General features: G+C 45.9%; 2 protein-coding genes across 3 annotated transcripts in view; one reads left to right on the top strand and one right to left on the bottom strand.

The window, feature by feature from the left end:
- Positions 1-6,502: 6,502 nt before the first annotated feature.
- Positions 6,503-11,415, bottom strand: LOC115016915 (BCL2/adenovirus E1B 19 kDa protein-interacting protein 3). Its single transcript, XM_029445021.1, has 6 exons — positions 11,225-11,415; positions 9,014-9,164; positions 8,758-8,839; positions 8,318-8,391; positions 7,786-7,932; positions 6,503-7,073 (listed from the first exon to the last, which is right to left on the bottom strand). Exons 1-6 carry the CDS (start codon positions 11,265-11,267, stop codon positions 7,025-7,027), a joined length of 546 nt encoding a protein of 181 aa, XP_029300881.1. The 5' UTR covers positions 11,268-11,415; the 3' UTR covers positions 6,503-7,024.
- Positions 11,416-16,726: 5,311 nt separating this feature from the next.
- LOC115016914 (mucin-5AC) overlaps positions 16,727-21,653 on the top strand; it is a 37,215-nt gene continuing 32,288 nt past the window's right edge. For both annotated transcript variants that reach the window (XM_029445020.1, XM_029445018.1), the window contains exon 1: positions 16,727-17,246. The gene's annotated coding sequence lies outside the window, so the exon portion shown is untranslated. The remainder of the gene's footprint in view (positions 17,247-21,653) is intronic.

Here is a 21,653-nt window from a genome sequence, read left to right as displayed (position 1 = left end):
CATCAAGGCCAGGACCTGCTTTTAAAAGCTTCCTCAGACGGCCCCACGTAGAGAAGGAGTGACCTGGAGAAACTCTTTGCATTGGCTCCTACTGGCTGCTACCAATTCCCACAGGCTCGTACACAAATGTGCTGTTCATGAGTAGCTAATGATCCAGACCAGGAACCCATGTTTGGCCCCTGACATCACGTTCCAACAAACTGAGAGCAGAATATCTTGAGACTCTTGAGTTCATGCCGAAGAAACGAGACTTTGAGTCTTTATTTGAAACTGTCTGAAACGCGGGGAGATTCCTTCACTTCACACCTTTCCCATGTGCCCTCGTTTCCCCCCGTCGTCCCGAGGCAAACTCAGGAAATGAGCGGCCTGGAGCCCCGCGCCGCCTTAACAAGGCGCGTTGACCGGCCAGCAGAGCTTCAGACAGGCTGCCGGCTCACGCGGCCTCCTGGTCGTCAGCGAGTCTGGCACCACCAGTCGCCACATTTGGCAGAAATGCGGAGGCTCGGGTCTTAATGATGTTTGTTTTCCATACGTGTTGCATCCTATTTCTAAGCCAACAGGGCTTTATTCCACAATTGAGAAACTGCCATTGAGCATAAAACACAATCCTGAATGTGTATTAATTCAGTAAAAGCCAAACTTCAGTGGCTGCAAGATGATGTTCCACCTTCAAAGGATAAACACAAGTATCTATGGCAACAAACAGCAGCAAATGAGTCATAGTTTCCATACCACAGGTGTTCTTGTGGTTAGTCTGTGCACCGCATGCGCCGGTATTTTGTTGTGCACCGATATGGACTCCATCCAGTCAGCAACAGGACACCCAGAGTTTTATCTGCCATCGGAGCGCTTTTCAGAATGAGCCTTTACAGGAGTTTTGTGTTCTGGATGACAGGAAGCCCCACAGACCTCCATGCATGGTCTGCAGCTGCGGTCAATAGACCACGTCTGCTGGAGGACCCGGGCTGAGTCACATCATGGTGCGGTTGATGAGGTCAGACTGTGAACGCTGCATTTGGCAGGGAGATAAAACCAAACCCCAAGTGTCTCTGACAGCATCCCTATTTTTATTCCTGATACCAATATGACCGAATCCCGAGACTCTGACATTCACAATCGTAACTTTCTTCCTTTGCTTCACAGACACTGAAGATTAGAGCACTTCTGTACCAACGATGGCGACTAAATGTGCTGAGTTACCAAAGGACATGGAGGGTTTTAGAGTCTGCCCGGGGAGCAGTGTGGAAGACTGCTGCCTTGCTCAAGTGAAGTGGACCGGTACCTCTCAAAGTATCCGTCCACACGCCTCATACTTGGTCCCTTCGGGGACTTGAACCAGCGACCATTCGGCCTGAAGCTGTGGTTTCGTGCAGAATAGAAAGACAGAAAGGTCTGCTTGTGCTCTCAGCTGAGGTCGGACAATTAGCATTTTTCAAAACCTTTGAACCGAAAAGAAAACGAGACAAAGCATTTAGAAAGGAGAATGATTAAAGGTGCATAATAGGAAGCATGTGGCTCTTTAATAGATCAACAAAGGAAGTTTCTTCTGCTGTAATCCAAGAAGGAAAAAAGGAGAAGTGTGCATGACCTACAAGGATTCTTATTAAATGTATATAATCTCTTTAAAGTCCACAGAGGAACTCGACTCTACCGTGTTTCTGGTTCTCGATCCTTCTGCTAAACATTTGCGTCATTACTGGAACATTACTGTCGGATGATTCATCGAGCTCTTGGGTTTATTTGTCAAAGGTATGCAGTGCAGACATATTTGCATGTTTTACTCATGGACTATTTGCAGTTTCACTCTCTGTCACTGCAAGTATTTCACCTTTTTCCCATCGCCTTACATGTACGTATAAATTATATTACAGAAATATATAATTTGTCTCTTCAAGGACATTCTCTGGCGTAATTGAAAGAGATTTACGGATGGTGAATGTGCGTGCGGGGGAGTTTTATGTCCCACTATTACAGAAAATAATGATATTCCTCACATAAAGGTTCCTCTTCACGAGACGTTCTTTCATTAGAAGAGTTCCATCAGTGTTCTCGTGTTTGCCGAATGGACACAGACTTTAACAACGCGGCTAATCGCAGCTGGAGGTGACCATAAGTCTCCTTGCGCCGGCGCTGAGTGCCTAAGTGCTCGTTACACGGTGGGACGCAGTGTCTTACAAGCTCTGCGCTGTCTTACCTGAAGTTACATAACGGCAGCCAGTCGGCGAGTCAGAGGGGTCCGATCCAACGCCTCGTTAAATCTTGCAGCATCTATCAGAACCGCCGCGCCAAAACCCAAAATTACAGCATTGAATTGATAGTTTGTGGTGTTAGACTGGGACTCTGAGCCACATCCTGCAGCGTGTTTACACTGCAAACTCTTCAGCCAAATTGTAACGTCATGGTGGATGAAGCTTCCTGGAAACACAGCATAGAAGGCATGAATGCAAATGACACAATTAATCTGAGAATGTATTCCAACTAATATGAACAGAAGATCTGGAGAAACGAGGCTGGTCACGATTGATCTCAGCCTTCAGGTGATCAAACCAGAACATGTCTGACCTGAATGTGAGTTTAACTGTTCGTCTGCTTTGTGTATAAAAACAAGGTTCCTCAGAAAACCAACGTGGGGAAAATTACAGGAAATGAAACCGTTGACTTAGTTTTTCAATTCCATTCACCTGAGCGAACGCCTTCACGTCTCTGTGGAAGCACTCACAGAGACGTCAGCTGTGTAACAGAAACCTTTAACTCTCTTCTTGGAAAAACTCTGCGATTACGCGAGAAGATTGATGATACGGAGGTAGTCTCACTCGATGTGTGTTTGGGGGGGGGGACATATTTCTAAAACAACAATGTGGCTTCAGTGTCTCACCACATTTCTCAGTATTATGCAAGGCTACGTAATGTAAGCCCCCGCAGAGCTTGAAGCTGCGGTTGATGATTTTGCCATGTGTGAGCTGTGAGTTCACCCTCAGAGCATCCAGCTGCTCCGTCAGTCACTCACAGCAGCTGGAGGTGTCTCTCTGCATGTCTCACCTACACCTACACACCTCGTACTGTACCAGGACACTGTAACTCATCAGTACACATACTTCACACCAAGTCAGCCACGCACGTGAAGCTCTGCTTTTTACACCAACACCCCCGAATGCGACACCTTTTCTGACCTTTCTCTGTTCTAGCGGCGGCACTTTATGTCAGACTCGGATGCAGACGGAAATATCTCAACAAGTGTTGGATGGATGAGCGAGAGATCTTCTGCAGGCGCTCATGCTCCCCGACTTCAGAGATCCCAACTCTTCCTCTCCCCTGAGAAGGAGGTTTAGTGAGAAAGGTCTCGACGACTTGAGGATACATTTGGTTCAGACATTCATGTTTCCTCAGGATGAACATTTCTTATTTTTCTAATGAGTAAATACTTCAGCTCTTTGCACGTGATGTCATTGTGAGCTAACTCTCCTCTTTTCTTTCTGTCTGGATTGTCTTTGCTTTGTTTTATTTGTAAAGTTTTGCACTTTGAATAATATCTTTAAACTTGAGCATATCTCTTAATAAGAAGATATGAAGACAAACCTCTAAGCTCAGAGCCCCGCTGTGCCTGAAGGAAACACTGGAAAGTGTTTGTAGTTGTCATGAATTAGACGCTTCACACCCGGACTTCTTTCATAACGGCCGTAAAGTAGGTGTCAATGTTTCTTAACTTACAGAAACGGTCGGACACAGTCTCCTTTAACTCCGACATCTGAAGTGTGTGTGTGTGTGTGTGTGTGTGTGTGTGTGTGTGTGTGTGTGTGTGTGTGTGTGTGTGTGTGTGTGTGTGTGTGTGTGTGTGTGAAGAAGTTCTAAAGAAGCGTACTGGCAGCTTTCGTCTCACTTCTTCTCCTGGAAACATGACTTTCTGAGTTTTACTCTCCTGAACGACAGCGAGGACTCACACAGAAAGTGTATCAAACAACTGCTTCAGGATGTGAAGACAAAGCTCGTGTACACGGTACTAACAGCGCTGCTTTGTGCTCCATTGAGTCTTATTCCAGGTGCTCTCATTAATCCTTCATAGTTCTGGCACGTTGAGACCAAGCGTGTCTGGGCGAGACAGGTCGGCCATACGCTGGGAAACAGCACACAGTGAGAGGGAGCACACTGGGTCATCTGTGCAGACACTCTGAGACGGCTGCAGCGTGACACACAGAATGAAAAATGCACAAATCTCCGTCTGGAAGTGTTTCCGGCAGGACGGTCATTGTGCATGTGGAATGAGAACTCCCATCTGAAGAGACGCGGGGATCTCCTCCGACAAACATCAAGTATCAGAGATGAAGGAACTTATTGTGCGTGAGCGCAACTACTTAAGAAGAAGTGTTTAACTTGTGTGTGCCGGTCTGGTGAGATTATAACCTTCTATTGCTTATAATAAGCGGCTCGTGAGGGGGACGTGGGCCACATGTGGGAAAGTGCAGTTACTGGAGACGGAGGCTGAAATCTCGTGCTCTTGTTTGAATGTTGAAACGCGGACGTCGTGCCAAAACCTCTCTGGAACTGGACTCTGCTTCCTGTCTAGCAGCGTATAGGAGCAGGGAGATAATGCATTTCCCAGAGAGACAAGACGTCCAATCTCTAAAGTGCAGAGCAGGAAATGAAGAGATTCACATTGTGTCTCCGCCTCAGTGTCCTCGGCATTGTTCCATAACACCCGACGCTCCCGCTGACCACCGTATTCCACATCTGTCTGCCGTTTTACTTTGAGGCTCGGATAAATCACATGTGGCATTTAAGGCTTTACGCTGTAGTAGTAGTCCCTGAGGGTCCACAGATCTTAACACAGTCCCCTGCCATGAAGAAGTCATAAGGTTCCCAGCAGCAGGAGATAGAACTGTGAGAACGTGGTGATTTACTGCGACCGGAGCCACCTGTGACGGCCTGGCGATAAACGCTTTGGGGGGGTTGAACCGGGGACAATCCACAGGCCGACACTCAGAGCTTTAATTCTGCTGTCTTCACAGCTTTCACTGTCACTCATCTTGCTAATGATAAAAGTGTACTAATTAAAGCGATCAGGGATATGTAGGAGCCCGGCGACAAAGCTTTAATGTCATCTGACGGGGCGTGAAACATTTGAAACGTTTTAGTCACATTTCAGTCAATTGATTATTATCTCCGCCAGTCGTAAGCCCTGTGTGTGTGTGTGTGTGTGTGTGTGTGTGTGTGTGTGTGTGTGTGTGTGTGTGTGTGTGTGTGTGTGTGTGTGTGTTTGTGTGTGTTTAACCTGTCATAAACTGCTCACGCCTCTTAACCGGCAATCAGCTACAATCCTCACCTCGTCTGCTGAAGGCCACGTTTTGGACTCGTGGCTAAACATCTGACTCCATGAAACAGTCTGGTCGTATTTTGAACTGCAGATTAATTCTATAGCCGATGTGTAATTATCCACTAAAGTTACGGACGTTACAGATGAATAAATTCCTGTTTTTTTGTTCTATTCGCCGCCATCTTGACTGTAAGGGAGCTGGGGAGGGACAACTCTTCCTTGTCTGGCGGGGAGATGGAGATCTCAACGCTTTTCTAGTCGTCGTCTGTTTTTAGTCAAAGTCCAACATCAGTTCTGAATCCAGGCAGTAAATAAAGTTACTGAAATGCAAAATGCTGTAATTCAGCAGCTAAATCCACTTTTGAAGAAGAGACATTTTGGGAGGTTGCATTTCATTTTTTATAAATGGATCAGTGTCAGTCGAGGAGGATGATGAATGGACACATGTAAACATTTCACCTTCCAACAAAGTACTTCCTGTTTTCCCTCTTTGTGTAAAAGTGATGCTGCAACACGTAACTGGGCACATTCTGCACGTGTGCACGTGGGCGTGCTCCGTCTGGAAACCAGGTGCCGTCGTGCTCTGCCGACGCAGGCTCGTTGTTGCACCGTCAGCTTTGTGTGTCTAGAAGTATCTTAACGAGCTCAGCGGGACCCCGCACATCAAACGCTCCGCTAATAGAGGATAAACTCTCGGGGGTTTGGTCGGGAGCTGGACAAACAAATGCGCACGTTTTTTTTTACGTTCGAGACAGCACAAGTAAAACCTCAGCGTGCTCCTCAGACCGTCCGCTTCCAAGTCCAGCACAGATATTTTCATGAGATGTTAAGAGGAAATGGCTTTCTGGTTTATGGGAAGGCAATAAAACGTCAACTCCTTGACTGGTCAAAACAGCAGCTCGTTAAGAAAAGAAAAGAGAAAAGACTTTTGTGAGGTTAGGAATGACAAAGGCAGATGGTCAGGACGTCTCTGCAAGACGACGAGCCCTCGCTTCAAAGAGCTGATCAGGACTAATCACCAGCGGAGCTTTAAAGAGGAGTCAAACAGATGCAGGTCGGTCTGTAAAGCTCAGGCAACAACAACTGCAGATTGCACACGCACACTTTAAAAGACTTTCTGGCTTCACTTATCCTGCGTTCATTCACCGAGGTGAACGAGGAGCGCTGGAGGAGACGGGAAGGGAAGAACAAAAGGCTGGAGAGTCACGTTAAAGGTTTTGAGGAGTGAAGTTTAATGGGATCATGATTGTCTTTGTTGGAGGTCAAATATTGAATTGGTTTACGGGACAAAAAGCACAACCAGAGCCACTCCTGCTTCACTCAGCCTACAACATGACACACTTCCAGCAGCTCAGGGTTACACACGTCTTTACTTTTGACAAATGACACATTCAGCTTCGTCAGAGGTCACCACACATTATCTGTTTTCATCTGGTCCTATCAAAGGGATTTATTGTTCTATCTGAAACTCTCTCCTTCTCGTGTACGGGGAAGCCTCTCCTCTGATTATGCTTTTGATGGTTGTGATCAGTGTTACTCTGGTCGGCATCCATCCGCTCTCCGGGCGCTACGACCGGGCTGACGGAGTGCTGCTGGGTGGAGGTACAGGCGGGCAGGGTCCTAAGGTTGCCCGTGATGATGAAGGAGGAAGGAGGCAGATTAGTGCGCTAACAGTCTGACCTTATTGGCCAATGTTGCGCTGGGCTACAGCCGACGTCACAGCGTGCTAGTTGTAGAAGCAGCCAATCGCTTCCCTATGTAGATCCTAAAAAGAGAAAGTGATAATTCATCATTTGTTCAGCTCCTCCCTTCAGCGGAGCCGAGCTGTCTCCGCATGTCGTGCTGCAGATGTGGACGTCCCACCGTGTTGAAGCAATAAATGCATCAGTGCGTGTGAGAGAGCCTACATGTACCAGGATGCATTGCGCCAGAAAAAGAACGTTTTTTAGATCAATTTTAATTTAGTCAACAGAAGCTATGACCCCATTTCTGATGCCAGCCAAAAATACTGTACACATGGTTCCCAAGGGTCCTTGAAATCCTTGAAAGTTTGTGATTTTGAGGTAAAGAAATCAACATAAATAGACATGGGTCATTGAAAGTGCTTTTAATTATATATTTTGTCTCCAGAACGTGCGAATGAGTCATTCACCCCGTGACCTTGAGCCGTGTTTCAAACTATGCTGTGTTGTATCCTTGAATTTCATGGAATTGGGCCTGGAAAGTCCTTGAAAATCCTTTATTTTGATGTTTACGGTGTTTAACTCATGTTAGGAAACGTAACTAGTTTGCAATACAAGCGAAGAGAACAAGGAAGTTTTGTTTTTGAGTGGCTTCTAGAGAACGACAAGCTGACATAGTTTGTACGTCCCTGCACGCACTGAGGAATGTATTGCTTCCATCGACTACGTTAACGATCAACGTAGTCGTGTGTGTAGCAGTGTGTGTGTGTGTGTGTGTGTGTGTGTGTGTCTCACCCGACTCCAAGTGTGAGCAGGTGTGAAGCCAGCAGAGAGGGAACAAGGATGAGGAGAACGTCGGAGGAGAAGATCCCTCTCTTCATCACCTCCGTCTTCCTCACGCTGAAGGAGCCCTGCTGCTTCGGGTGCTGAAACACAAACTCTCTGCAGACAAAGTAAATGAGAAGACAAGAGAAGAGACCATTTACAGCTACTGTCACATTGCAGAAGATCAAATGTGAAGAGAGGCAGTTTAAATAACCGTGATGCACGCACATCAACACTTCGAGAGAGAATGATGTTGGAACTCTTTCTTCTCAAACTGTTTTCTAAAAGAAGCTCGATCTCACTCTCATAAGTGTTCCTTTTAAACCCATTCTACATCTTCACAAGTGCTTACAAGTTCTCTGCAAAGACAACTAAATAACACACAAACTTCCCTCTCCTCTAAAGCATAGGTCTTCAACAGGGGGTCGCAAAACTGTTTGTAGATAAAGCAAATATTGTTTCATAAAGAATCTAATAAATGGCTTTAAAGAGCTGGTCTTACTTTAGTGGCATATTTTCAGGTCGACTGGACCAGTCCCAAACCCAGTCAGTGTCCACCCGCCGCTCAGCTTCCTCCTGCAGCAGCGGGAAGAAGAGGAGACACACGAGAGGCAAACTGTAAAATGTTCTCTGTGCTTCGGTGACTGCGCAGTATACTGTATGATAGTTTTATGATTCTCACTCTGTAAAGATACGAAGTATGTGTGAAGGTAGAAACCTGCGCTAAGAAAGAAACACGCAGACGAGCAGAAGGTACAAAACAAACAGGATTTTAAACATCAGTGTACCAGTGTAGGAGTACACTTCATGTTTTGGACAGCGAGACGTTTTAGTTAATGGGCTTTAGAATAAACCTCCATTACAATCCTTCCACAACATAATTAAAGTCTGTGTTTCAGACGTAAGGAGGATAAAGCTGCGATGGATAGGAGCGACTCAGACCTGTATGGTGATGCAGTCGCTGTCCTGCTCACTACTGGGTCTCGGGGAACCGGGGGAGGGTGGAGTCCCCCCCTGTGGAGGACTGTAGACAACAAACAAAGTGGGTTTAGTACGAAGACGTAAACAGAAACAGCGCTTACAACAAACAAACACAAAGTAAACACACACAAGGTTCCGCTGAGAATGAAACTCATTAGTGTGCAAATTATTGTGACACCTGTGCAGCTCAAACCCCCCCGAACTACAAAACAAACACCTGTCTCGACTCCTCTCGCACTCCAGCTGCGCCTCCAGGAGGATCCTCTCCAGCTCCCCCTGCAGGACGGAGGACATGCTGTCCTGCGGCCCTGTCAGACTCTCCCTGCAGCTCACGGCTGCGATCAGCTCCTCCAGCTCGACCCAGGAGCCTGAAGAGGAAACAATACGAGCAGCACAGTTTGTACTGATGCTCAGGGGGGGGGGGGGGCTCCGTGCACATATGTTACACTGTAGCCAGAGTGGAGTCATGATTTCACTTCATAGCCTTGTATTCTTCTGTTATTGCTTTTTAAATTGAGTTGTTTCTGCATTTATCATCTATATGCACCTCGCCACCATTAACAATGAAGGTCCTCCCTCAATGTTGAAATAAATCTCCTCCTGAATCATTCTGAGGCTCAGAGTGATGCATGTTGGGAACTGTATTTGTGTGTTGTTATGGTGACTAATCAGCAGCACCACGGATGTCCTGACGTGACATTTGATGACTTGCAGGACGGACAGTGTTGTGTTACACACATGTACAAGCACACACACACACACACACACACACACACAAGAGTCTGTTTGTCTCTCTGAGTTCTGACAACACACACACAGCAGCCTGTGAAGGAATGGACGCCCTGGTTCATTGGGTGCATTGGCAGGAAGAGATTTGCACATGCACACTGGTGTGTCTGCCGTGCACACACAGCCCAACAACAGGGCAGGGCTAACTCCGGCTGACAGCATCCTTACTTACGTAAGATCTTATTTCTGTTAGAGATTAGCCTTTCCCTTCCTGCTCTTGTTTCTCTCGTGTCATGGCGTATCCCTCTGTGACCCGTTTACTAAATATCAACACCTCATCTGCCGACCAAAGAATCCTTCTCTTACCCGGGTCTCTGACACCGTGTCACACAGACAGAGGGGGTAGAGACGTGAGTGTGCACAGAGCTCCAGGGAGGGGAGTGAGGGCAGAACAAGGAAACTGTGCCATCGCCCTAGTTATATTTTGTACAGAGGGGAGTTATGACATAACTGCCTTGTTGCCTGACTGATCTATCTGTCAGCATTGTGCAGGACAAACTCAGTTTCTATGTTGCAGAGCTGAACACATTCATCTGCGCCGCTGCCAAAGCAGCTTTATGTAACGTTGTCAGGAGCCGCACGCTAAAAGGATCATTTTGTCTTAATTACAGCAGACGATGAATGTTTCCAGTTAAAGGACTGAGCACAAATGATTAGGGACAGGGCAGTGGGGGGGGGGGGGGGGGGGGTTGTTTATATTTCATTTGACTTTTTTCTTGCAAGATTTTCTAAAAAAACAACAAAAAACTTTGGTCCAAAGAAAGGCGTGTTGTGTGCAGCAGCAGAAAGGTGCATTTCTTCAGATGGCAAGCGCAGCAGTCTGACTTACAGAGCGTTTCTCAATTACACTGCCAATGCTTTGAAACATCAAATAACATCTTCAGGAAGTGATTAACTCACTGTTAAGATGTGCTACATGTGGATGGTAACTGGTCATGGAGTCGCCCTCGGATCAGATGATGTGCAGACTGCATACAAACTATTCTTCCATTAAACATATTCAATTGTTACAAATGTCCAAGTGAAGGGATATTGTTGAAAGCAGAGAGCGAGGCCGACGATGTGTGTGTCTCCAGCACACATGATCTCCACTAGCTTTGCTCTTGTTAAAGACCTTCATTCTCATACAGTCCCTCATGCTCCCCATAACGTTGTTCCACATGTGTTACCCAGCATCCTGTGTGCCAAGCAATGTGCAGCACAGTGGAGCTATAAGCTCAGGAAATCTCCACATCTTAATTGGCTTACAGAGATACAAACAGGTGAGTCAGGGAATCCGTTTACACAATGACAGTGTGGCAACAACAACAACAACAACAACAACACTGTCTGCAGCTTCTTCCTCTCACACCTGCTGACTCTCTGTTCTGTGCTGATGACATCTCTGCACATCAGTGGAGACACACTGAGAGAATCAATGGGCTCGCTGCTCACATTGTTTATTACCCACTGTTGTTATTTGGGTTAGGGAAATTAAATCGATCCGTGCAAACACACACACACACACACACACACACACACACACACACTAACAGCTTTAACAATGATCTAGCTGTTTACATGTTTGTAAAGACAGATAAATATCGTCTCGGTAACAACAGCCGTGTACCCCCCCCCCCCCCCCCCCCCCATCACTCACCACAGAGTCCGTCCTCTGGTGTCTGCGCGCCGGACAGAGACATGCTTGGACGCCGGGTCTGGATGGAGAGATGCTGACACTGGCCGAGGAGGACGAGCAGGTGCGATCGTGTTTCTGTCTGGTAGCTTCTCTCTCAATCAAGTCTTGTGATCTAAAAAGGACACTGGGCACCGACGCTGAGCTAATCCCCCCCCCCCCCCCCACCCCCCTTCTCCCACGTGTCAGGAGGGAAGAGGTAAACAAAACAAGCCGCACCGAGGTGCATGATGCAGCAGCCGCTGTGCCTTTAAAAGTGTCCTTTAACCACCATTTCTTTGTAAAATGCAAAATAATAATTTCTTTTCTAAAAGTTATCCACAAAACGATGTTGTAAGAAACTTTTAATGCGTTTTTATAATGCACATTTGACAACACACACCACTTTAACATCGAATGTTCTGTCAGCTCACTGACACTTTACACTGGAGGGATGAAGATGATGAAGACCCTTTATTGATGGTTGATCATTTTTTACTTAAATGAATGAAATAAATGAAATTCTGGTCTGATCACTATGGAGGGTACTGACAATAACAGTTCATCTTCTTGGTGTATTCTCAGCTCATTTCACAGGAAACAAGATGTTGTTATCTTTGGTTTGTACAAAACATCTTCTGAACCTTCAACACGAAACGTTTGTGGAAATGTGGCAACAAAACTCCAGATCTGTTATGAGGCGTGTCCTTTCTCTTCCCGGCCACTAGATGGCGTCGGACTTTTCCTCCTGTCCCACCCAGACTCTCCCTCCAGTCCAGGTCGCCTGAGCTTCCCCGCCCACCTGCTCACCTGTCCACCTGCCCACCTGCTCACCTGCTCACCTGCCCACCTGCTCACCTGCCCACCTGCTCACCTGCCCACCTGCTCACCTGCTCACCTGCCCACCTGCTCACCTGCCCACCTGCTCACCTGTCCCCTCGTCAGATATTTAACCAGACATTTCCCTCTCGCTCTTGCTACTTCATCAAAGTTGCCGCCAAAGTGCTTTTGCTTTCTGCCCCCCTTTGGATGTGTTTGCACGTTTGGACTCATGATTCCTGCACCTGCACGTCTATTTATTACATCATGATAATAGAAAACTCTCCCAATAGGTTGATGCTGGTGAAGTTTCATTATTGAGATGATCGTGAATATCCTGAAAGACTGAGCCTGATTTAAAACGTGCAGGAATTATAACAGACTTGCACAATGTTGCTATTTTAACCTTATAAATTAAGATGACCTAATTTAAGATTGTTTGTTTTGTTAACAAAAACCTATACATATTTATGTATGTTTGTTCTGAACATCCTAAATAATGACATGTTTAAAATATATAATAAATGAATCAAACAAAGTAAAAGTGTCCCCCCCAGTCCAGGGATGTCCATGCAGAATGTTCTCATTAAAATATTTCTAGTGGGCTGCAGTTTTAAAGCCAAATGAATAATGTTATTGCCAAAATAAAAAGATATATTTTAAAAAGCACTCTTTAATCTCTGGCAGGCTGCACATGCTGTCCCTCTGATGTGTGCCTTACAAACATCGATGCAGCGGACCAGAGCAGATCGAGATGTTCACGGCTGCTGCACCTACACCTGCACAACGTGAGAACTCTGCTCTATTCAAAATGTGTTTTTAATGACTTGCATCAAGAATGTGTTGCAGATTTCTCTCTTTGCATCCGTATGGAATGAGCCCCATGGCCCCGATGATTCATCTCTTTCTGTAAGACGCTTGGCATCAGTGACATCAGCGGCGCACAGACTCAGAGATTGGATTTCATTTGTGCAGCTGGAGGCACAACACAGGAGGATGCACACATCTCCTCTTTACTCTGATTACTTACTAACACAAACAATTCAGGGAACAGGAAAACAACGAGGGTCACGTGGAAGTTTGAGGGGTTTTCTTCCCTGCATCACTTGGAAAGTGTTTTGTAATTGAACCTTGCCGGATACTTCCAGAACAACATCACCACCTGGTGGAGAGAGCCTTCCTGTCTCATGTATCTACCAGCGTCACAATTAAAACATGTTACACAGCTCCGCACTGATTTCAACGACAACTTTCTTTTTGTAAGTCACTTTGTGAGACTTATCTAAAGGGTGCACAAGAAGACGGAGCATTGAGAATGATGCGGTGTATTGTTAGTGCCTTCTGGTGCACAGCAGCAGCCAGAAATCTCTCTGCTTTCAAAGTCCATCTTTTCTCCCATTTATTATGTTGCCAAGAAGCATTTCTCTCATGACCTCCAGCCTTGTTTCCAGACAAGAGGACGGACACAGAAAGTCATTATTTGGCCCAGAAACAAAGCAGGAAAAGTTCCCTCATCCATCAAACGAGCTTAAGATCTTTGACAATGTCCTGGGCCCCTGCACAGATCAAAGAGAGACGCCAGCTGTAGTCGGTCCGGCAAATAACTGCCCACCTCGCTCATCCATCATGCTTGAAACTGAGATAGCAAAATAATAAAAACCTTTTCAGTTAATGGCCACAGTTAGATCTCACCATTAGGCACGTCCCCTATCCTACAACCTTGTATTAGGCTGTGATTGATGACTTGATCTGAGTGTACATTAAAGGAGCTGCTTCAAATTCACTTTTTGCAGCCCGTCAGACCTGGAGGATGATTAATGAGTGCTGTGAAGCTCACGGTGTTCTTCAGGTGGCTCTGTGGGCACCGGAACAAAAGGGAGCTTTTGGAATAGTTTGATAATCAGAATGTCAATATTTCTGCAGGCGTTTGATATCTGACCGGATGATGGCGCTAAGTGAGGAGGTAACGTTAGGATTACCAAAGGTCTTACGATTCATCCTGAGAAGGACACAAAACTGAAAATATTAACCCCATGGTGGCGCCAGAGGAGAATCCAGAGGATCATCTTCTTGGGATCATGAACGTCTTCACACATTTTGTGACGATGCATTTTCAGGATAATCCTTTTGGGTTTTTTATCCTGAGAAATAGGAACATTACTGGACCCGTAAAGCAACATTTAACCCTTCAGTTTAACTGTGTTGTGTTGTTTGTTAGTAAATTCATTATAGTATGTCATCAGTACATTTCCAGCTCTATTACAATAAAACTAATATTGTCTGTAAAGGAAGTCATTCTTTCTAGGAAACACAACAACAACTGTTCTCATCTCTCATCTCTCAAAGCACTCAGAGCTTCTGTGTCTAAAAGTGTCAAACTATAAAAGAGATCAAAGATCCACTATAGTCACAGCAGCACAGTTGAGATGGTGGAGAGCGTCAAACATGGACAAAATATAATGGATGATAAAGTAAACACACCCATAAACTGCCAGCAGAAGCTCTCCGTCGCCCGTAAACCGCAGGTCCTCTTTATACCCGATGGACCGCTCCGCCTGTTTATGAGCCTCATAGAGTCTGTCCTCCTTTCATTATCCTCCATCTGCTGCTACACCCTGCTGACAGCCTCCAACAGACACACACACACGCACTGATTCCAACATCGTCTTTCAACTCGTCACAGAAGTCAAAGAACTCCTTCAACCAGCGCGCCGCTCTGCTCCAGCTGCAGGAGCACATTCTGGGGTTTGTTCCTGAGTTATCAGGATACGTTGGCACAACAGGTGTTTTTTTTAAGGACGCCTTTAAAAATAAATTTAAAAAAAACTAGATAGATGGATGTATTTAGATATATAGGGCCTTACATCTGAGAATGAAATCTTTGCAGAGTAAGGTTTTACACAAAAAACATCAATTTATATATATTTCTTCCTGCAGTCGCTAATTCGGCCACTGGGGGGCAGCAGAAACACACTTTGACCACGACACTGACATATTATCACCTTCTGATATGGCTAACTTATTAGCAAACAGTTGCTTATTTACACATCTAACGGAGCAAATATGATTTATTTGGAGAGAAGTTTGTGGCTCTCTGGAGGGAAATCTCCGATCTTTAGCTGCTGAACGCGTCACCATGTTCACAAACTGTCTGCAGCCGAGCAGCTCGTGTAATGTTAGCACGCTTACACGCTACAATAACACGGTGAAAATGAGACCTGATGATAAATATCAACATGTAATTGTTAATCCTATTGTGTTAGCATGCTGGTGCTAGCATCTACATCGCTAGCATGTTTACACTTGTTTTAACCACTTTGGAAATCCAACACAGTTTTCCAAAATTGCCAAAATGTATGATTTGTACGCTACGGCAATATTTTGATAATATTTGAAACTGATATTTACAATCTCCTCTTCACGTTATAACAACATATCTTTCATGTTATGTCGTATGTCTGTTTCTACATGAAACTTCACAGAACGTCTCAGAACTTTTCTCATTATAAGATGAGAAGGTATGTTATTCAAATAAACGTTTTATCACACCATCTGCAAATGTGTTTGAACCCCTGTGCTTACACCACTAGTGTAGGACAGTGTGTGTAAAATATATGCAGAGTTTACTGTGTGGCATATTTAACAGCTTGACTCTATATTCATATGCAGCCAGTATTCATAGGTATATATATATATATATATATATATATATATATATATATATATATATATATATATATATATATATATCCCGTTACCTCTTCTGTCCATTCGACTCCTATTACTGTAAACTACGTGGGAGTGAATTCACTCTTTCCATGAAATTCTTTTTGAAATCCATTTAAATGGCGATTCCCAGAAATGAAGTCTGAACGTGTGTAAGTAGAAGATCTGAGAGATGTAAAAGTGAGATTCAGTGGGATGTTAATGTGAGTCTGATAGAGAGGAGATGGGACAAGATAAGTGATCAGCTGATAACATGTCTCAGCCCTGAAGGCGTGTAGGTGTAGACGCTCTCCTCCCCTCAGGTGACACTGATGACGGGCTGGATATTTGTTACAGTCATGGAGCCTGGACAGAAACGTGCTCACAGACGGAGAAGCGACCGATCAAAGTACCTGATTAATCTCATGTTGACTCAGAGTTTAGCGGTTTCACCTTCGTGACTGTGGCTCTGCTTCAGAGGGCCATTGTCCGTGTGTCTCTATTATCCTGCAGGTTACGGTTCCCCGGCTCTGCCCCCGCTCATATGGGAGATATCTGTAGAATAATTCTACCTGTCTGTTCCTATCTCCCTCTCCCCCCTTCCTCCTCCTCTCTCTCTCAGCATGACCTTTCTGCATTCCTCTCCAGCTGACCTTGGTGTCCTGTCAGCTCTCTCCTTTTCTCCACCTCACACTACTAGCTGCTCTTTACCACCACCCCCTTTACCCTCCCCCCCCCCTGCTTCTTCCCTCCCTTCCCCTTGGTTCTGCCCCCTGGATCACTTTTCTCCCCCCTCTCCTCCCCTCGCTGTCTCCCTCTCTGCTCTCTGCAGCTGTACATACTCTGCTTTTTAATTAGACCGACTCACTAGCTCCACCTCCGACTGCCTCCTCCATCCCACCCCCCTCTCCTCCCTCCCTCCCTCCCTCCCTCTGCATACAAGGATACAGGGGCTTGCATGGCGACACGGAGAGGAGGTCATGATGGAGAGACGCAGAGAGAAAGGGGGAGAGGCAAAAAAGATACAAGACAGGGGGAAGTGAGAGGAGCATATGAGAGGATAACTGCCTGTTTGCTCACTCTTGTCTTCTTGCTCCCCCTCCTGTCCATTCACTTCCACTTACAGCACAAACGCTCAGACAGCGAGGTAGGCACAGCTGAGCTCAGAGCTCTGAGGGATGGATAAAAAGGTTCCCACGTGAAAGCCATGAATCCACAGGAGAGGAGAGGGAGATAGAAGAAGACACAACCAGAGAGGAAAGGAGAAAGAGGTGAGGAGGAGAGGGAGAGGGACACGAGAGAGGAGCAGCTGGACCTTACACAGAGGAAAGGAAACGGTGTGAAGCTCAGCGCGCAGCAGTGACAGAGAGGTGGGAATAAGAGCAAACATGAACGCCAGAGGGATGGAAGAATGGGCTGAGGAGACGTGAAGGAATAGCAGACGAGGAGCAGCAGAGAAGGGGAACAGGAAGAGAGAGACGTGGTATGTGTGACTCAGTTCTGTGTCCTGATGGAAGATAGTACAGCGATCTCCCCGTCAGCCTTCTCTCAGCATCACCATAGAGATAACGAAGTGAGAAAGATCAGAGCCGAGGACCGATTTGAAAAACATCACACAAGTATCTGTTTAGATTTTGTGCAGTTGACGTTAAAACGAGTGTTTTACTTTTGTCTCTATTTACATTCTGCTGATTTGTACAATTAAAAGAAAGGCAGCGTAGATCCCTGCATGTGTGCACACGTGCATGCATACGTTTTGTTTGTGTTTGCCGTGCGTGTGTGTGTGTGTGTGTGTGTGTGTGTGTGTGTGTGTGTGTGGATACTGGGATTTGCTTTACTGCAGGTGTGGGAGTTATTTTCCTGAGATTGTGCAGCTTTATGAGAAGCTTTAAAGAGTGAGGAGCTTAGATTGGTCTGTCAGTGATGTAGCTTTGCAGATTCCAGGAGCGTGCTTTCATTGCATATTTGTCATGAGCAGGACTGTGTGTGTGTGTGTGTGTGGGGGGGGGGGGGGGGGTGTACGCAGAAAGTTTGGGGAGGAGGCACTGAGTGATGGAATTGTGTGTGTGTGCTCTAATGCATGCTATTCTGGTTACATTTCATGTTCATGTGTGAAATTGTTAATGCATTTCAATAACAATAAAGTGCTTTAACATTATGCAATTGCATTTGCACATCATTAATGAGTCTCAATTATCTCACAGCAATCTTGTCATTGACACGCATGATACAAATGTAATTGCACATGCACTCTCATGCATGCATGTGCACCATCACATGCACATGCACGCACTCAGCATGCTCAGGTGAACATTAACTGTGTGAGTAAACGCTGGGCTGTAAATCCGCCGCTCTGACGCTCAACTCTTTGCTCTTGTTCTCTCGCTGCCTCCTCTTCTCTGTTACCCTCGTCTCATCAGCGTGTCTTTGAAGGGCTCAGATCTCCATCTCCCAGCATCCTCTTTCCCATCTACTGTTTAACCCTTTTCTTACATTGCTTATAAGTGTGTGTTGTGTCTGAAGCACTTGATCTCCCCCCTTTACCCAGCAGAAGTTATTGGACTCCTCTTGAACTCTTACTGTCTTTGACTTTCTCCATGAACTATGAATCTGTCTGCTGGCCAGATGTTTGTGTTGGACTGACAGCAGCTTGACTTTATAGGTACCACACTATGATGTACTCCTGGGACATTACTTTGGACAGGGACATTGCAGCACGACAGCCCAGCAGAGAGTAACCCCCCCGGGGAGCGGCTGCTCTGTGTGCGCCCGCATGTAGCATGCTGCTGTGCACTGCACACATCCGTCAACACTCACCTGTTCTGATTGGCTGCTGATGTTTCATATAGAGACCTTATGGGAGAGTGAACCTCTCTGGATCCCGCAGCAGAGAGACTCAAGAGCTTGAGCGTGAAACTAACAACACGACAAAACAACGTTGACTCTGGCTTTCTTTCACGGATACACACGCATCCTCAATATTTGCTCACAGTTGGTGAAGTATGCTTATCACAATCCAATGGCCCACATATAGGGATTTCATATTAGGCAGAGGATTTTGGTCAAAAGAGGACAGATGGAACAAATCATTTCTGGCTCTCACACTGAAGTTAGAAGTAATCCGGCCATCCTTCAAGGAAACTGGAGAGCGTGTGGTGGGCGTCCTCCTGAGTGATGAGCTGGCCGATGACTTTGCAATCCGACTTTGGTGTTTGTTTATGTGACGGTGCAACCTTCATATAGTTGCATCTACTGCTGTCGATGAATAAAGGATTTACAGTAGAGGTTACAGAATGACAGAAACCTAAAAAGAGATTTGTCTTAATCGCAGCCCGACTGAGATCCCAACCGGCAAAGTTATGCTCAACAAGACGTTGTATCAAAACAAACCAGCATGGAGTGCACCAACACAGATCTTATTCTGACATATGAACTCTTTCCTGTGTGTCAAATAAACATTGTGTGAAAAGGAAACAGCAGGAACATTATGCTACACACACACACACACACACACACATGCTGAACTGACCAGTGACTCTGAACCTGCAATAACACATTTGTTTACCTCGCGTCGCACTCGTCCAGCTGTTACAGAGCAACACATCATTAATCTTCTGTTGTGTTAAAGTCTGTATCCTGTACTCTGTTCGTCTCGCTGCTTGAAGCTTCGCCGCGTCGACCGGATAGTTGCTAACTTTCTATTGTGCGTGACTAGAACGTAGGCGCGCTCTGCCTTAACCTTAACACTTCCAGTGCTCTGCAGCTGCGCGGTGAGTTATGTCTGGCTGCGATGGCTGACTGTGACTGGCCACGCTGAATGTCAGTACACAGTCGTAAACACGCAAAGGAACCAGCCGGCCTTTACATCTCGCCGCTGCTTCACAAGCGTCTGACAGGAACAACAATGGCTGTGTTCACAGTGTTGCCTCGGGTATGTAATGAGTTAAGAATCGTGATTTAATTTGTGTTTGTTTGTGTAATTTAATTTGCTGTTGAGCATGATCAGGCTTAAGATTTCATCAGGCAGCTGCATCAGTAACTGTTTCCAGCTCTGGGTATCAGGAGTGAAGGAATGTATTTTCCCAGTGAAGACGACACGTTGACTTCACTTTATTCCTTTTACTTTCCAAACAGAATGAGTTGAAGCTGCTCCTGCATTGCTTATGCATGCATGTAGATCTGTTTACATGCAAATCTGTGCCTACAAAGTCCTTTTTATGGGCTCACATCTGCATTTCTTTATGTGCGAGCTGGTTTTATTGTATCAAATAAAACGAAACACCCTTCTGTTTGAGACACTGCTGTGCTGCGCTGCACACAATGCTTACCGAACACAATATTCCTCTACAGGAGTTGTTCCTGGATTTGAAATCTCTTTGGACAAGAATGCAAACAGCACACATGCTCGTGCACTTTACATGTGTTCTGTGAGCTGACTGTTGTAAGTTCCTCTGACAGCGTGCAGGTATAACTCCTTCCTTTTGCTCACAGGGCCAATAACTGATCATATAGCTTTTCTTAGTTCCTCTCCAGTTCCCCCTTAAATGCCCTGACACGCTGATGCTCCTGATTTGCCACTTCACTGAACCCTAACCATGACATTTCCTCTGCTGCCAGGGGTTGTTCCCTCCTGCTTTGCTCCCTGTCGCCCTACCTCCGCCTGTCTGCCTCTTCTCCCTCCTCCTCATTCAGATTCCCACTCCTCTGTTCGCTATGTGTCTCACAGCATCTCTAAATATAACCAAGCATGTCTACCTCCTCTCCTTCCTCTTCCTCCTGTGCCTCCTCTTCATTGCAGTCCTGTCTGACAGATTTAAGCGTGCCCAGACGATCCGATCTGACGCACCTTTACATAACAATTCAATCCACAGCACCTTCCACCACCTCGGCACACTGACACCCAAAGGTGTGTTATTGGCATGGATGCAATTTTCAACTTCCCTGAAAGACTCTTGAGAAATATAAAGAGAATATTATTAGATCTGCGCAACCAGACTGTTGGTTTCTTGTTTTGAGAATGCATCAGATTTGTTTCCACTGCATGGTGCGGCTCTGCTCGACTCTAATCCACTTTGTTCTGTATCGCTTTCCACTGATCAGTACCTGCTGCAGTGATTTAAACATGTGGGTCGAGAGAAAACTTGCTGTCGGTCGCTTGACTATTTAGAAATGGTGGGTTTGTGCAGGATGTCCTGTGTCAGCCTGACTGTTCCCTCCGACCAATCAGGTGTTTGCACCTTTTAGCATCGGCTCAGCTCGCCTCGAACCTCGACCAGGGTGGAAACAAAAAGAGTACCAGGTACTGTCCACAACTTCTGCTAATGGAAAACCAAAAACAGCCAGTCGAGTTGAACTGTGCCACACCACGCAGCGGAGATGCTGCAATAGAGTCAGCACAGTTTAGCATAGGAAGATCCGACGTGACCTTAGCATTATCATCACACACGCTCGCACACGGTCATAAACACACACACACACAGGGACGAGGAGAGAAGCCTATATTTGCAGTAAAACCTTCGCAGAGGAAGGCAGCTAGCAAGGAGGCTGTGGTAAATCTTAAATAATAACCAGAAAGAGTTATGACCCTTGCTGGCATTATGCCTCCGCACACCTTCCTCCTCCTGCCCGGTGATTTATCTCTTGTCTGCCAATAAAGCTCAACATGAAAATGTCACATGTAGGAAGGAGCTGGCCTCAGCCTCAGCAGTGAGCCCATGCAGCATTAAGATGCTCTGGTTTCATTAAACTGTCAGCGTAAATTCTGATCCAAAGGTAGTTTTGCGGACTGAGAGAAAGGAACTGAGGCGAGGAGGGGAGGTGGGACAACAAGAGGCAGCGGGGGAGATTGCGGCGAAGCAAGTGATGGTGGAGGAAGGAAGAAAGATGTAAG

This window comes from Cottoperca gobio, chromosome 12, assembly GCF_900634415.1.
Source record: "Cottoperca gobio chromosome 12, fCotGob3.1, whole genome shotgun sequence".
In the NCBI taxonomy this organism is placed as follows: Eukaryota; Metazoa; Chordata; class Actinopteri; order Perciformes; family Bovichtidae; genus Cottoperca; species Cottoperca gobio.
This window is presented reverse-complemented; position numbering and strand designations above follow the sequence as displayed.

Coding starts and splice junctions, on each gene's coding strand:
- LOC115016915 (XM_029445021.1), bottom strand. CDS start 11,267: ATGTCTCTGTCCGGCGCGCAGACACCAGAGGACGGACTCTGTG. Junction 9,165..11,224: donor ACCAGAGGACGGACTCTGTG/GTGAGTGATGGG, acceptor TTTCCTCTTCAG/GCTCCTGGGTCGAGCTGGAG. Junction 7,933..8,317: donor CCTGAAAATATGCCACTAAA/GTAAGACCAGCT, acceptor CTTTGTCTGCAG/AGAGTTTGTGTTTCAGCACC.